This window comes from Achroia grisella, unplaced genomic scaffold, assembly GCF_030625045.1.
Source record: "Achroia grisella isolate CSIRO2021 unplaced genomic scaffold, CSIRO_AGI_Agris_v1 utg862, whole genome shotgun sequence".
Lineage (NCBI taxonomy): Eukaryota > Metazoa > Arthropoda > Insecta > Lepidoptera > Pyralidae > Achroia > Achroia grisella.
In genome coordinates this window covers 2,297,173-2,312,993 of record NW_026713046.1, presented here as the reverse complement: position 1 = coordinate 2,312,993, position 15,821 = coordinate 2,297,173, and the positions used below count along the sequence as shown (strand labels likewise).

The following is a 15,821-nucleotide window of genomic DNA, read 5'->3' as shown; positions in this document are numbered from 1 at the left end:
AAATCTTTGAATTTCTCGACCTGTTCTATACTGTAACACGCATGTATTATATATTTGTACGTTTTATTATGGGAAGAGACTGAATGGCGCTATATGAATAGTCGCGATATATTATTACTAGCTGTTCCCGCGACTTCGTTCTCGTGGATTTAACGTTATTTTTCTAAAATAAAAGAATTTTTCTAAAATAAAATTAACCTAAAGTTACTTCCTTATTACATCCTGCCAATAAAAGTCCAAATCGTCAAAATCGTAAAAATCATTTTTTTGAGATGATTTATAGGAACAAACAGACAAAAACGGTATTTCAGTATTACAACAAAAATTTTAAAAAAAATTGTTAAAAAGTTTAACAAAATTATATATGTAACTGTGCCCGTATTTATTAATCATTATATCATGTAGTAAAAAACGGTTATTTCAATAGTACAAACAAACACTTCAATTTTATTTATATGTTGATTAAGATTCATATCATTAGACGTTGTGTTTGTGGTAAAAGACTAAATGGCGCTGTATAAATTTTTAACTACGCAACGGTTTATATGTATAAAACATAGATACACCCGATGCAAAAATACGGTTCATATGTATAATACATGCCGGGTAGCTAGTATAGTATACTCAAACGCGTACTCAAATAGATGGGTTCAAATGTCGCTTTAGAAATCATATGGCAAAACTAACGATTACTAACGTTTTATGACACGAAAACAAGCTAAAAACCCAGTTTCAGTGACATATGCTCTGCATATGCCTCTGTATATATATGGTCATTTAAAAAATTAAACATTTGTTGTCATAATTTTTTTTTTCTTTATTTTTTTGGGATTTTTGTACACAAAATGTGACGATGACAATCCATCTACCTAGTACCTATACTAAGTAACAAAAAGCAACTTAAAAACCTTAAACAAATATGATAACATCCAGACCAATAGTATCATATTAGTTTAAGTTTTTTAATATTTTAATCATCTATAATTTACAATTCTATAGTAGCGGTTCGTTCATAATCACCGAAGTTGATGAACATTCTACTCCAGAACTTGGGGTCTCCACTGGGGTCCAAGGGCTTGTTGTTTGGCGGCACCGCTGTGCTGTTGAACTGGCTTAACTCTTTGAGTAACCTTTGGAGAACTTCTGGATGTCTGTTGAATAAAAAAAAATATTTAGGAGCTACTAATTCGAATTGATAAATTATTTTTATTGGTTGATAGACCATTTATCGAGGAAGGCTATAAAACAACTCTGCGACCAATAGGAACGGAATAACATTAAAAAAATGTAGAAACTAGGAAAATCTAATGCATCCATAGGTGCAGGCCAGTTTGTATAGAATAGAAAATTATTTATTCAAATTGTGCTGGCTTGCATTCCTTATTCCCAAGTATCCGAATATCAAACTAGCGGTGCCATCTATGCGCCGATACAAGAAACCTTTTATTCCTCATCGACTCACAGTGGCTCTACACGTCACAAGCGCTTTTAATACGCAACAGAACTTCTTTGCGTCGAGATGCGGTAATGGCGGTAGTGTTTCAATTCGATTAACAATGTACTTCTCAATTTATATATTCAAATATCCTATATGTTCATAAAAATCTTGACTTATTTCCAAAAAACAGCAATATTCATAATATTAATACTAGATTTAAAGACAAACTTGCTGTCCCCAAGTATCGTTTAGAAAAAGTTAATAGGTCTTTTATGGGAATAGGTATAAAAATTTACAATAAGATACCAAAGGATATGTTGGAATTACCCTTAAATAAATTCAAAACATCTGTTAAATCATATTTACTGAGCAAAGCCTATTACTCACTAAACGATTACTTGAATGACGAGTGTGCATGGCAATAGTTGTTCATGCACTGAATTTTCATTTAATGTTAGACATAGACACCTATATAAAAATACATTGTAAATAAACTGGTTTTAAAAAAAATTCGATTGAATTTCTTGCCAGTTCTTCTCAATGGGATCTATATACAGAACTGGACGGTAGGGAAAAAATAAAATTATAATGTAAAAATTTGACGTTCATAAGCGGCTAAAATGTCCTACATGAATAAATGATTTTTGAATTTGAATTTGAATTTGAATTTACATAGCTAATAACAGTTTGTGCTGGGCTAGCCCTTAGGCAGTGAAAAGTGTAGTCAAGATAAGTTTCTGCATCAGTTCCAGTAAAATCAAGCCTTCAAGAGATCGCCCCAGTCATCTACTGTGAGTCTTTCCTTATTTTTACCTTATGCAAGCTAGCCATTGTACGCATCCCTACTTAACCTCATCTTTCAAAACTGAGCTATCTTCTTCTTACCCCCCCTGGTCGGGTACCAGGTTATAAACGTAGGCAGTCCTTCCCAGGACCGACCACAAATAAACTTAAATTTAAGCACTTTCGAATAGTCATACTTATTTTTTTTTAATCTACCGCTCATTCGAAAATCTCATCACAAGAAGGACGAGCAAAACTTGCATATTGCTCTTTCAATTTTTTACAATAAAATGATGTGTAACATTTTTGAAAACCATCGAGTGTTTTATGCACAATTATCTTAGTATGTATGGTACAACTATTATTGAATTCTGAATTATACGAAGGCAACAATTATTTAAATTTCATTAAAATGCTATTGGCTGTAACTGGCCTTTACTACTTTATTAAGAACTAGCTGCACCCGCGACTTCGTCCGCGTGTAATTTTACTTTATTTTTCTAAAATAAAAGTAGCCTAAGTTACTCCTTATTGCATCGGCTACCTGCTAAAAAAAGTACCGTCAAAATCGGTCCAGCCATTTCAGAGATTAGCCGGAACAAACAGACAGACAGACAAAAATTGTAAAAAATATTTTTTTGTTGTATGTACCGTATTTATATTCATATGCATGTAGTAAAAACGGTTATTTCAATATTACAAACAGTCACTCCAATTTTATTTATATGTATAGATAATTTTTCTCTCTACCAGCCGCCTTTGTCCCACATTTATTTTAGAAAGGTAGTATGGGAAAGGGCAGCTTTCATACAATATGATGACATCCGAAATTTTATTCCATTAATAAAACAATTCTTATAAAAATCATGTCAAGAGTTATTAAGATTAAAAAAACTTACTTGTCAGCCAAATTTGTGTACTCGCACGGATCTTCGTCGATATTGAATAAACATGGTGCCTCTAAGATTTTACATTCCACTGATGACACAGGTTCCTTGCATTTGATCGTCGATGCGTCCCTGTAAAATTTAAGTAGCTAATAAACAGCTCTTGGCAGTGTTGCTACCCCTAGCGGTGCCCTCAGACTAGTCCTGTCCGTCAGGCGGGAGTTGGCCTTCAGGCGCTCCATAAGTCCCTCCGTAGGTTTGGAGTGCCATCTGAATTCGCTCCCTACCATCTGGTGAAGCTGTAAAGGCCAGCAGCGGCCAACAGCATTGTTGTTCTGTAATCGTTTTATCAATTCATTTCACTTATCGGTTCACTCAAGGCACTCGAATTTTGTAAATATAAAGTTCATACAAACTAAGGAGTTTGCCTATATTTCTAAAAAAAAACACTATTGCTTGTTTTACCACGCCACTCTCGAGTGTGTGCACTGCGGTCGCTATCAAGTTTTACAGAAAGCCAATGTAATGATTGAAATGATTCCGCTTTCGAATTCGTAAGTAATGTTTACAGAATAGTTCTACAGCTCTCTTATACTTACCGCAACTCCTGAATTTTCTTCCTATCCGGCATGAGACCGAGTTCTTGAATAGCTCGGCCAGCTGGTGCATTGTAAACCAACTCGACGTCATAGCTACCTTCTCTACCACCTGGACCGTACCACGAGTCCCATTTACCATTGTAGTTTGTACCTGAATCAAATAATACGTAGACATATAGTAAAAAAATTTGATTGTATTAACAAAACCATATCACCGTGCTGCCCCAATTACGAACTGTTAAAATTATAAGAACTAGTAAGTATAAAAGGATTTTTGTAAATACATCTCATGAAGATAGATAGATAATGGACAAAATAAACGATAAATTCTTGCAAGAAATTAATGCACGTTGGTGGCCCAAGACAATATATAACAAATAGTTAAAAGTTAAATCTTATTGAATTAGGTGTTACTTTGCGGAGGTCCATTTCCTTACCAAATTTTTGATTTCGTTACCATTAGTATGTGTAAGAACACAAATATTTAGTATGGAGACTTGACCACTTTTGCAAGTCTTAAGACCTTCCCTATCAGTAATTTCGAACCGTTAATCGAGTCTATATCGCGACACGTATTTCGACTCTGAGCGAGATAGGCATCAGACATCAGGCAATGAACAGACCTAGAATATCTTGGAAGCCTAGTGTTAAAGTTAGTCTGTTCGGCGACAAGACTACGACAGCGCTGGTTAAGTTTCTGCACTGTCACAAAATTAAGGTCCTAAGTTTTGTTTTATTTACCTTTGACTAACTTCCACTGGTCAACAGTCACAGCCGCACTACCCCAGATATCATCAATATTATGCAACACGCTCGTCCGTTCGGACTCGGTATTTTTGGACAGTGCCTCCCATTGGTCAATACCATCGATATTCTCAAAGATACTGAAAATACAATTGGTAATAGTGAGTTGAGGAGAATCGATATTTATCTAATTTCAAAATGTATTAAAGTAGAACAGTCGTCTCAGATTATACAGTCACCATTTGGTAGCGTCATATTGATCGGCAACTAAGATATATGTTGCCCATATGGGAGGGGAACGATTTTACATTTACACAAAAAAATTGCCCATAGTATTTTATCTTCTCTGCCATTCTTTAGTGAATTTGGTAGAAGGCAAAGACCATAATACCTCAAGTATTAAGGTTCCAGACAAGCTTATCTAATAATATAAGATAGATAAGTCGAGTTAATGATAATATTACTGAAAATCGATGACGAGTGGGGCAATTATAAAAATATAGACATCACTAACGGAGAGTCTTAACTGCGTAACTATGTGAGACTTCAGATTGTGGAAAATTCATCAGAAGGGAACTCTGTTTGTCTTCTAGCTAGTAAAACTTCACAAGTTTCTTAAATTGATATTCACGCTTTTTTCAAATACATTGCAACACGTGCTTTGCATAAACAAAACATCACTAGGCAATGAACAAAGTTCAGATATAGCTTGGAAGCCCAGTGTTGCCTGTTAGTATCGCTTAAATCATGTATGTACCTAATGTTAGACAGATAGCAGCTCCTTTGAGCCGCTAGTGTGTGGAATTTTGGCCGCTCTACCATCCTATTATTACACCAATATTATCTCTAAGACTTAGATCGTCAATCGATCGATTCAATACCTAGACTGATTATCCACAAAATAATGAATTTAATTTGTAGTGGATATACCATTACACTACCTGGTGTTTCCTCCCGCTGCAGCGTACAGAGTAGGAAGCCAATCTGATATATGTAACCGTTGTGTTGCCACTCGACTCTTATTCGCCAGAAACGGACTCCACAGAGCGCCCGCGCCACGTACCCCGCCTTCCCATAATGTATTTTTGACCTGTAACAGTATAAAATAATACCTTTACAGTTTTTTATCTCAGATCAGGGTAATCAGAGGCAATATCAACGCGACACTTTTATTTATATCCAACGATTAAGTAGGTAACGAGACCACTTTAATCCAAAATTACAGGAGAGAGCTTAAAATAATCTTTGCTTTCAGTATAACATATTTCTGATGCAGGACAGACCTTGCTGTGCTATAATACGATCTTGTAGGAAATGATAGGAATATGACGGAGATGCAAAAGTCTTAGTTTTCAGGAACGGCTAAACATTAAGTTATTGCATATGTCTACTACTAGATGTTATATCCCTAGACTTCTAGCTTCGTTAGAAGAAGGTATCTATAGGGTCTGATTCCTAAGATCTCGATCCATGAGACTTAATAGTTCGTACTTTTTTTCATTGTGCACAACATATTGAATAATATATATTATAGTTGAAAAAGCTATTCACACTATTTGTACAGACAAGGGGTAAAGGCTTTAAAAATATTTTCCAATTTTGTCAATGCCCAAGTAGCCTAATAGCAAGACTAGGAAAGGCTCCGAGCCCCGTACTCCCTCCTATTTGAAGATAATACAATAAAAGTTTTTTGAATCTTTAAATATATTTTGTTTATACAAAGTACCGAATGAAAGATTGATAGTTGATAAGTGTTGTTTTACAAACTCAAACTTCGAAACCAAACTATGCGCTTATATAATTAGGTGTTATTTTACGAAAGTCAATATCACTACTTTATTGATTGGATATATATTATATTGGATTGATATTATTTTGTTTAATTCCGCTACAATTAGCATGTGTGAGACCAAACAATTTTCAGTGCGGAAACTTGATGACCGTTACAAGCTTCTCTAATTGTGATCAAATTCAGACGTGTTTCACCTCTGAACCAGGCATTGAATACAGTTCGGATATAGCTCGGAAGCCTATATAGTACTGAATGTTCGGTAATTTTCTACAGGCTCTCTGGCACTGCTTCTTGTAGTCAAGAGTAGATCAAACTCACCCCTCTCAATGGGTAGTTAGATGCCGCGTTACTATTGAATCCTTCCGCGGGACCACCATTGTCTGTGCTGAATATGATGATCGAATTCTGTAGCAGTCCGTCAGATTGCAATGAAGCTACCACTTTACCTACCGACTCATCTAATTTAGCTAAAACACCTGTAATATTAAAATAATTTAATAATCGTGGGCTAAATTCCTAAATAAACAAAGTGAATATTTAAGTATGACGGTCTCGGTGGTCTAGCGGTTTAACGCATAGCCTTACTTTCGATGGTCGCGGTTTCGATTCCTCGCAACACACAAACATTTGTATTCATGAGTAAGATTGATTGTGTCGGTCTGGGTGTTTTCTATGTTATATTTACGGAAAAAATTATATATATATGTATTGTAATCCAGTACCCATAACACAAGCTTTAGCTAGCTTAACTTGGGTCTAGATGGCGCTGTGTTAATTGCCTGATTATTATTATTAAATATATATTATTATTACATACCAGCGAATTTTTGCCTCTGTCTGTCCTTAATGTAAGAGAACTTCTCAATGATATCCTCTGGAGCTCGTATCGGCTCGTACGGGTTGCCGCTGTGGACTGCCGAGTGTGCCACCATGAGGAACAGCGGCTGGGTTTTGTTGTGGGATTTTATCACCTGGTATATCACAGACTAATCTTTATATCATTATATTAATACGTGTAGCAAAATTCTGCATACAAATACATTAAACCAATAAAAAAACAAATACATGACAGTGAGTACACTATCATGTATCCGGTTTTTCGGTTTTCTGTACAACACATTTATAGTATGGGTTCCAGGGAGTCTTTACGAGAGTGCTTTAAGGAATCAAATATCCTCACCGTTGCTTCTCAATATATTTATGAAAATATCATGTATGCCAGGAAGAATATAGACAGTTTCAAAAGAGTTAGTGATTACACTAATAAAAGCTTACGTAACAATAACAAACTTATTTTACCTAAATGTCGTTTAGCTAAAGTTAGTAATTCGTTTTATGGCAATTGCGTAAGGTTTTACAATAAAATACCAGAGTCTGTTATAAATCTGCCAGAAAAAAGATTTTAATGTCAAATAAAAATTGAAGAATTCGTTAACGACAATAATGTTTTTATAGAAAAACTTTAAATCATAGCACTGACAATATTATCTGATTACACTAATAATGAGTGATGCACGTACGTGATGTATGCTACAATCAGGTGGGCCGTTAGTTTACCATTACATTGTAAATATAGAAAAAAATTACTAATTAATAGACTCCGGCCTGAATGTGTTGATGGAATTTAATGCGATAAGAATATCTCGGAACCACGTTACATCCCTAAAATTATGAAAAAATCCTTTGAAATCTATAAATATAAAAAAAATAGTAGAGAAATACAATAGCAATTTATCTCACAGACATTGATTCTAGTGTTTTTTTTTAGCGGATGATAATGGAATGATGCACCCGCCTGCGCTAACGGTTTACGCTGGCAGGGCACCAGTGGAAAATGATATGATGAACATGAAGTCAGGTCAGTTAGCCCATCGTGACAAATTCACCATGAATTTATCACGATGGTTTCCAGGGGGAACCGCGTGGAGGTCAACCTGACATGGTACATTGTTAGCAATGGGATCATCAGTCCACATTACTAACTATTTCTTTCCCCCTGATTCTAGTGTTAGGTATAACCACAGATAATATAATATTACATAGTATAACTAAATATCATAAGCATATACTCTTTTGTTTACTGCTTGTGCGAACGTGTGCCGGTTATTATACAAGTATAGTCTTTGACAATAGATCCTTGATAATGTTCAAACTTATAATTTTTAAATTAATTAGGGTCTAATTTAACCACTGTGTGACCATTAGTTTTAATAATTAGTAAATAGTAATTTAGTTTAGGTCCTTTTTTTTTAAACTACAATCAAGCTGGCTGATTGTCAACGGTTATCTATGGACCTATGGACCTATGGTTGCCTATGGACGCCTGAAACACCAGGGGTGTCACGCGCTTTGCCGACCCTTAAGAAACCTTAATAAACTATTTGGAAATTTTGAGTCATGTCTAACCGACTCTTAATAAGCCTTAACATACCCTTCTTAAAATTCTGCGCTATATCTCACCTTGATTGCTTCATCTGTGTATATGTCAGTTGCATATACCCCGAATAAGTCATGAGATACTAGTGCGTCTGTATCTGTAATAAAAAAAAATACTTCAATAATTTCAACGTACTGACTGCACTTGTAATACCTCAATAATTAAGCGTTATGCAATATAAATTAAATAATTTCATGCTACATGTCAAGGTAAAGTTGCAAGAAATAATAGCCTTCAATCACAAGATATATTGAAAAAAGGGGACAACCAGAGGGAGGATTTCATATCTTTATTATTTGTCGCTCTAGGTAGATACATTGTTAATATCGTTAGTTGGGTCTAATTTTATGGTAACTAGCTGTTACCAGCGATTATAATTTATATTATAACATTATCTCTGCGGGTATCTGCGGGTGAAAATCCCATAAATTTCGGTCCAATCGTTTCAGAGATTATTAAGAACAAATGGACAGATAGACAGACAACAATTTTTACAGTTAATTTTTATGTAAGTGTCGTATATATTTTTATATGCGTTTAGTGAAAAGCTGTTAATTTGAAATTACAAAATGACACATTTTTTAATTGTATAAAAGTATCGACTAGGCTACACAGCCGCGGCTACGAGCTGACTGCAGTATAGCGATGTCAATGCCGGTACTGGCAGTTTGTTCAACTACCGCCACTACATTATCCACCTTTATTTACTAGCTGACCCTCAACATTGTCTGCGTCACATTTCCCTTGTTATTGCTAAAATTTTCACTGCAGCTCTGCTCCTATTTCTCGTAACTATCCAACACTAAGTGAATTTTCACAATCGGTTCAGTAGATCCAGAGATATACCCCTACAGCCTCACAAACTTACAAACTTTACCTCTGTATAATATTAGACATATCTTATCTGTGCTATACATAAAACTGACCTGATTAACTCAGCCCCGAATCCTTGTCTTTCGAGGCGGGGCGAAAATTAAAAATGCAGGCCTAGGACCACTCTCGACCTACCCTCCTGTCTCCTAGATCTGGGGCTGGATTAACTATATTAATAATGTGTAAACTAGAAAGTTTAAAATTAACTATGGTATATAGATAGTTACTTAGGTTTAAGAGAAAATGGGAGGCGTGATGTATTAAGAATTAAAGAACATGATGGAAGATCGCGGAAAGTGGCAAGAGCTTTACCGACAAGAGCGTAGCTCTTAATAATGAAGGAATGAGATAGTTACTAAGTATTTTTTTTTAAATATTAATAGATTAGTACCTCTTTTGAAATCAAATCCCCACGACCCACGTTCGACGTTGGTGTGATCGTACATGTCTATTTTGCCCGTACTGAAACCAGTGTGCGTATCGAACCTGTAAACAATTCATTTCAAAATATACAAAATTAATCAAACAAAAAGGAGAGGGGATTGTTAGTAATGTGGACTCATGAGCTCACTACTAACAATGCACCATGTTAAGTTGCCCTCCACGCGGTTCCTCCTGGAAACCATCGTGATGAATTCCTGGTGAATTTGTCACGATGGGCTAACTGTCCTGACCTCATGTTCATGTTAGCGCAGCCTCCTCATGTTAGTGCAGGCAGGCGCACCATTCCATTATCATTCATAAAAAATCAAATAGTAACCCATTAATTACGTAATTTTTATGAGCTGATCATGGTGATCAAATTAAGCAAAAGTCGTAAAGCTGAGTCGAAGTCGAAAGAAAACGACGAGTTTTGACGACGTTTTTAGTCGTTTTCTCGAACTAAATTCTTTACTTTATTGGAATTGTCAGAAGTCACAGTTCCACAGCATGTCCTTCCACGGATTTCGAAGGCCTTCTACACTCGTCATATTTTCATCAGGTTATGCTATAAAAGCCAGCTGCAGCCTACAGCATTAGAATAATTCCAAAATAATTGCTACTCATGTATACTGACGACCGTTACCACTATTCAATGAATGTGAATTTAGTGAGGTGAATGTTAGGTGTTTTACTTTTAAAAATATTAAAAAAAAACAAACCACCGACCCTCTGTTGTAGGGAAGATATTCTTTCTTATAACTGCCCAGGTGCCATTTTCCAATTAAATGTGTTTTATATCCAAGTTCTTTTAGATACTGAGGCAGTATTTTTTCTGATAGCGGCAAACCTCTAGGTTCCGCGCCGTAAATAACTCCGTGCTGCATACCTGGAAAAGTATATAAGAACAGTTGTAACTTAATAATACCACAGATAATAAACTAACTAAAGATTACTAGTAAAATGTTTTTTGTTTATGATAATGGAATGGTGCACCCGCCTGCGTTACCGGTTTACGCTGGCGGGGCACCAGTGGAGGATGATAAGATGAGCATGAGGTCAGGTCAGTTTGCCCATCGTGACAAATCCACCAAAAATGTATAACGATGGTTTCCAGGGGGAACCGCGTGGAGGTCAACCTGACATAGTACTTTGCTAGCAATAAGATAATCAATCCACATTACTAACAATCCCCTGCCCCCCAGTAAAATGGGTTATGAACCTTAGTTTGAAGGGGATTTTTCTAATTACCTGTATGTATGGGATATTTCCCCGTCATTAGTGCGGCTCTGGAAGGCGTGCATATTGGCAGCACGTAATAGTTTTTGAGAGCCAGCCCGGAGTAAGCCAACGCGTCGATGTTGGGGGTTGGAATCTGGTTCGAACCGTGATAACTGACATCGTTCCAGCCCTTTAATAGTAATCGAAAATTCATTTCATATTTTCAGTCTAAACAATAAATATAATTTTGCTGTCTTGTACAAAAATTTATCTTATGAAACACTTTCTTTGTAAATCTTATGATAAAACGGAAGAGTTCATAAATGATACGCAAGTCAAGACTGGAAGAATAAAAAAAGTGCTTATATAAAGGTTATTTGAATAAATATTATTAGAAAGTGTTTAATATGAACGTGGATGACCAAACAAATATGGATAGATAAAGTAAAAAATAATGTGTATAAAAGTAAGAGAGTATAAGAGAGTATTTTTTTTAAATTTTATTTTTAATCTTATATCTATAATAATAATGATAATAATTTATTATTATTGTTATATATAATAGTATATAAGCTCAAATATATTTTAGTGTTAAAATTTTAAGTTTTAATATTGTAACGATCCTTCTGAATTAAATAAAAATTATTATTATTATTATATAGTTTAAAACCCGTAAGGCATAACAATATGACAAACTAACCGTTTTTTAAACTTTGTTTTCGATATACGTGTAGACAATAAAAGTAAATTATAGATGCGTTTAAATAAAACATACTGAATGCAAATGAGTCCTACATGACTATCAGTGAATATACAAGTGGATATTGTTAGGTAGATACCTAATAATAAAACGGAAAGTATGTACATACTGGTAAATACAACTTATTAACAATAATATATCAGATTAATTTAGACAGCATCATCTAGTCCAAAGCTAAGCAGAGCTAGCTTATAGGTACTAGACAACTGATACAAATATTAAATATGTACATAGATAGATAGGTAATATACAATTTTTTGTAAATATATATCTACATATAATAATAATACACAGAAATTGTATTATAATATATAATACATCGAACCCGCGACTATCGGATGTAAGACGATGTGCAAAAGACTGAACTTCTAGACTACCGAAGCCGTATAATTCAATTTTTATAATTTTTGTTTAGTCTTATGCATGTATATGTTTCTATGGTCTTTAAAACTGAAGTCGTAAAAATATAGAACAGTTTTGTCTCGAGAAGGTATAGTTTATGAAATGAACTCGTTGCCCACGAGCTTTCAAGAGACTTTATATCAAAATTGATAAAAAAGCCACGAAATATTTTATATCTAGTGATAGAGAATATTTCGACATATTCTCTATCACTAGCGGTAGCACTTTTAGTAGATACTGTAATGGTTTCCCATCAGGCAAGCCGTATGTTCGCTTGTTTCTCTATAACGTAAAAATGACATAAACTGTAAATCTTACAAGAAATCTTACAATCTTACAGAAACTAAAGTACTTAAAGGACTCACAATGCGAGAGATGCCGCGGTCGTACGCTAGCATGTAGTAGAATACATTCGAATATAAAGTTAGACATGTTAGGTACCTACCGTTATTTGATCAGTTAGAATTAAAATAACACGATTGTATGTTTTCAACGAGTTTTTAGTTAAAAATCTCTTCATACAGGTTTACGTAAATCAAAATTACGTGACAGCTTCTAATTATTTACATTAAACTGGTATATTTACGTCACATAAACAAGTTTTTTTTTATTTTTAAACATTACTGTTGATAAGAGAATATATGTTACTAACTTAGTTTATAATAATAATATTAATATAGTAATCTCAGTACAATTCACACAGCGACATCTAGACCCAAGACCGCTAGACCACCGAGGTCGTCGATGTTTATAGGCTTGTTTGTTTCAGAGCATCCGTTAGATTAGTCAGAAAACTCGAGTTTTCAAGGTTAAGTTAGTTAAATATTACGAACTTACGAAAGAAAAATGTCTACAGTCGTAGTGGGAACGAGAGGTCTACGAAATCCTTTTACAATCTTCTAAAATCTTGGCCTGTCTAGAACTGCAGTTATTTCTATACTATCACGTGTATTTAAAGCTGCACTAGCAGATTCTACCAGATTTGTTTAGGCAGGGAGAGAAAGACGAAGGGTGAAACCTACACCTGGGTCACCAATTCCGGGAACTTCTTGGAGTTTCCCACTCTGCCAGACCATAGAGCTGGCACCTACATGGTGAATCTATGGAATGATAAGAAGTTTGTTTCTCTCTAGCAGGTAAATAAAATTGGAGAGTATGTACGTAAATAAAAAAAAATAATGAAGCAAGTAGATATATATTTGGAGGAAAATTATGTATAACAGATTTTTTTTAGAATTCGATGTCATTATCATGCAAGATGGGCGTATCTTCAATACAAGTCCATCCATCTTTTTTATTTAGTCTCAAACAATTCAAGGAACGTGAATGGCATATGATTTGTAGTTAATCTTATTTTTAACTTGAACGCTGCAATATTACGATAAAAAAAAAATTGGAAGATGGTCTCTATGTACAAATTCTTTAGTGATTAGTGTTTTGATTATTTCTTACTGCTATTTACTTGTTACCTGTATATTAAAAAAATAGTTTTACATTACGTATAATATAAATTGTAACTGATCTGACAAGGTATACGAGAAAAAACTATTACTTTATCAGTATGATTATAAAAAACCAAATTAATTATTCTTAGAATCAAATTATTGTCTGACTGTCTGTGCGCTCATCTCATGCACGGCTTACCGGCTTTGGTGCGGTTTCACCAAAACAGATAAGTCAGTTACTCTCTGGTCTGTAGTTTTCAATTAAAACCCAATATGATCATTTAAAATTTATTGTTTGATTTATTCCAATAAAAAGGTATTCCGAAAAAGTCTGGTTTACAAACAAAAAAGTTATAAACTAAGTTGTGTTAGGTTCCGAATAACGTGTCGTATGGATACGAAGTCACGGACTTAGTTTGTGCGAAATATTTTTATTATTACTAACTGTTAAGTAATAATTAATTAAGTAGGTAGGTATATCGTAATAATGTCCCACAGACAATAGATATTGCTACTTCAATTGTCCTTTGTTTTTTTTATTTGCGACTTTTAACAGTTGTTGGTTTAATTTATTATTTAATCTACCTACATATAAATATATATAGCATAAATAAACTGTTATATAAAATCACAAAATTAGAAAGTAAATTCAATTTCGGTTAATTTAAAACTGAACACCGCAAATAAATGGAAACTCTTAATTTTGGGGCGAAACCGAAAGCACGATCGGATATTTTAAATATAATAAAGAGTTGAAAAGTCACTTACCAAATCATCAGCTATTATAAGTATTATATTTGGCCTTTTTTGTGTATTAATATCGGCACTGCACGTCACAACAAATAGTATGGCGGACAGGAACAACATGTCGAGAGTGAGCCTAGAGCGTGTTTGTATCGTGTTTACTATTGCTATAATTGTGGGTCGGGGAACGGTGCTCGATGCCGTTTAGTTTGGTACGTTAGGTATACATTTGCGGCTCTATTATACTCCAAACGTTATAGTACGGTACGGTACGGGTGATAGGCAGTAAGCAATATAATTTATTTATTTATTTATTCTTTTGCACACAAAATTGTATACATGGCGGACTTAATGCCTGATGGCATTCTCTACCAGTCAACCGACGCGTTGATCAGAGATAGTATAGCGGTGCGATTTTACAAGTATTAAATAGATTAATTTATGTGACAGAAGTACAAAAGAATAAGGTCACTTTTGAGTTTAATTAAATAACATATTTTTATCAATGTGCTTCGAATGCAAATTAATTTACAATCCCGGCGGCGGAAATTGACGTCTACATGAATGACATCACGTTATCACGTGAATCCCGTGATGCTACCGATTGCCATTCCAGAGAACTATATTTAATATTGTCAGGCGTTAAGACCTGTAGCACTGCGAACTACATAGATCCATTTTGCTCGCCCTTTTTCAATGCTCGCTACCTAGGCCTGTCAGGGACATTCTTATTGAAGGATTTTTATCTCCTCAGGATGTAGTGTATACTTTCCAAAGGAGATATTTCGTTTATGTATGAGTAGGCTACAGCCACATAGGATTTAGATGTCATGCCATCTTCTCGTGTAATTTCACTGGCTAATCGTATCCTACAACCGAAACAGCTCACAAATCAAGCTGCTTGGTGGCTGAAATAGGTTAGATTAAGATATCCACGCTGATGACTTTTAACAGTATACATCTGGTATAGCACTAAAGACATCTAATCATGTGATGCCTGTGCTATTTCTAACGCTTTGCCATAGTTTTTTTTATCTTTTAATACTGTAATATCACATTTTTTCGGATTACGCTAAAACTGTTAGCCGCAGCTGGCTTTTACAGCTTCACCGGACGATAGGGGCGAGTGCAGATGGCACTCGAAACCCAGGGGACTAATGCCATCTCCTACCTGACGGATTCGACTTTAATCTGAGGGAACCCTAGGGGCTAGAACCTCGGCTCAGGCGGTCGTAATTTCGATCCCCGTTTTAATTGGTTGCAAATCAGCTGCTTG

The 15,821-nt window shown here is 34.9% G+C and overlaps 2 protein-coding genes across 2 annotated transcripts in view; one reads left to right on the top strand and one right to left on the bottom strand.

Moving 5' to 3' along the window:
- LOC131852820 (protein yippee-like 5) overlaps positions 1-15,821 on the top strand; it is a 519,555-nt gene that overhangs the window by 25,627 nt on the left and 478,107 nt on the right. The window lies entirely within an intron of this gene.
- On the bottom strand, positions 897-14,729 carry LOC131852769 (arylsulfatase J). The gene is made up of 12 exons (XM_059203491.1): positions 14,570-14,729; positions 11,225-11,384; positions 10,703-10,862; positions 9,945-10,039; positions 8,704-8,777; positions 7,061-7,214; positions 6,562-6,719; positions 5,393-5,541; positions 4,449-4,591; positions 3,708-3,858; positions 3,121-3,240; positions 897-1,151 (listed from the first exon to the last, which is right to left on the bottom strand). Exons 1-12 carry the CDS (start codon positions 14,666-14,668, stop codon positions 986-988), a joined length of 1,629 nt encoding a protein of 542 aa, XP_059059474.1. The 5' UTR covers positions 14,669-14,729; the 3' UTR covers positions 897-985.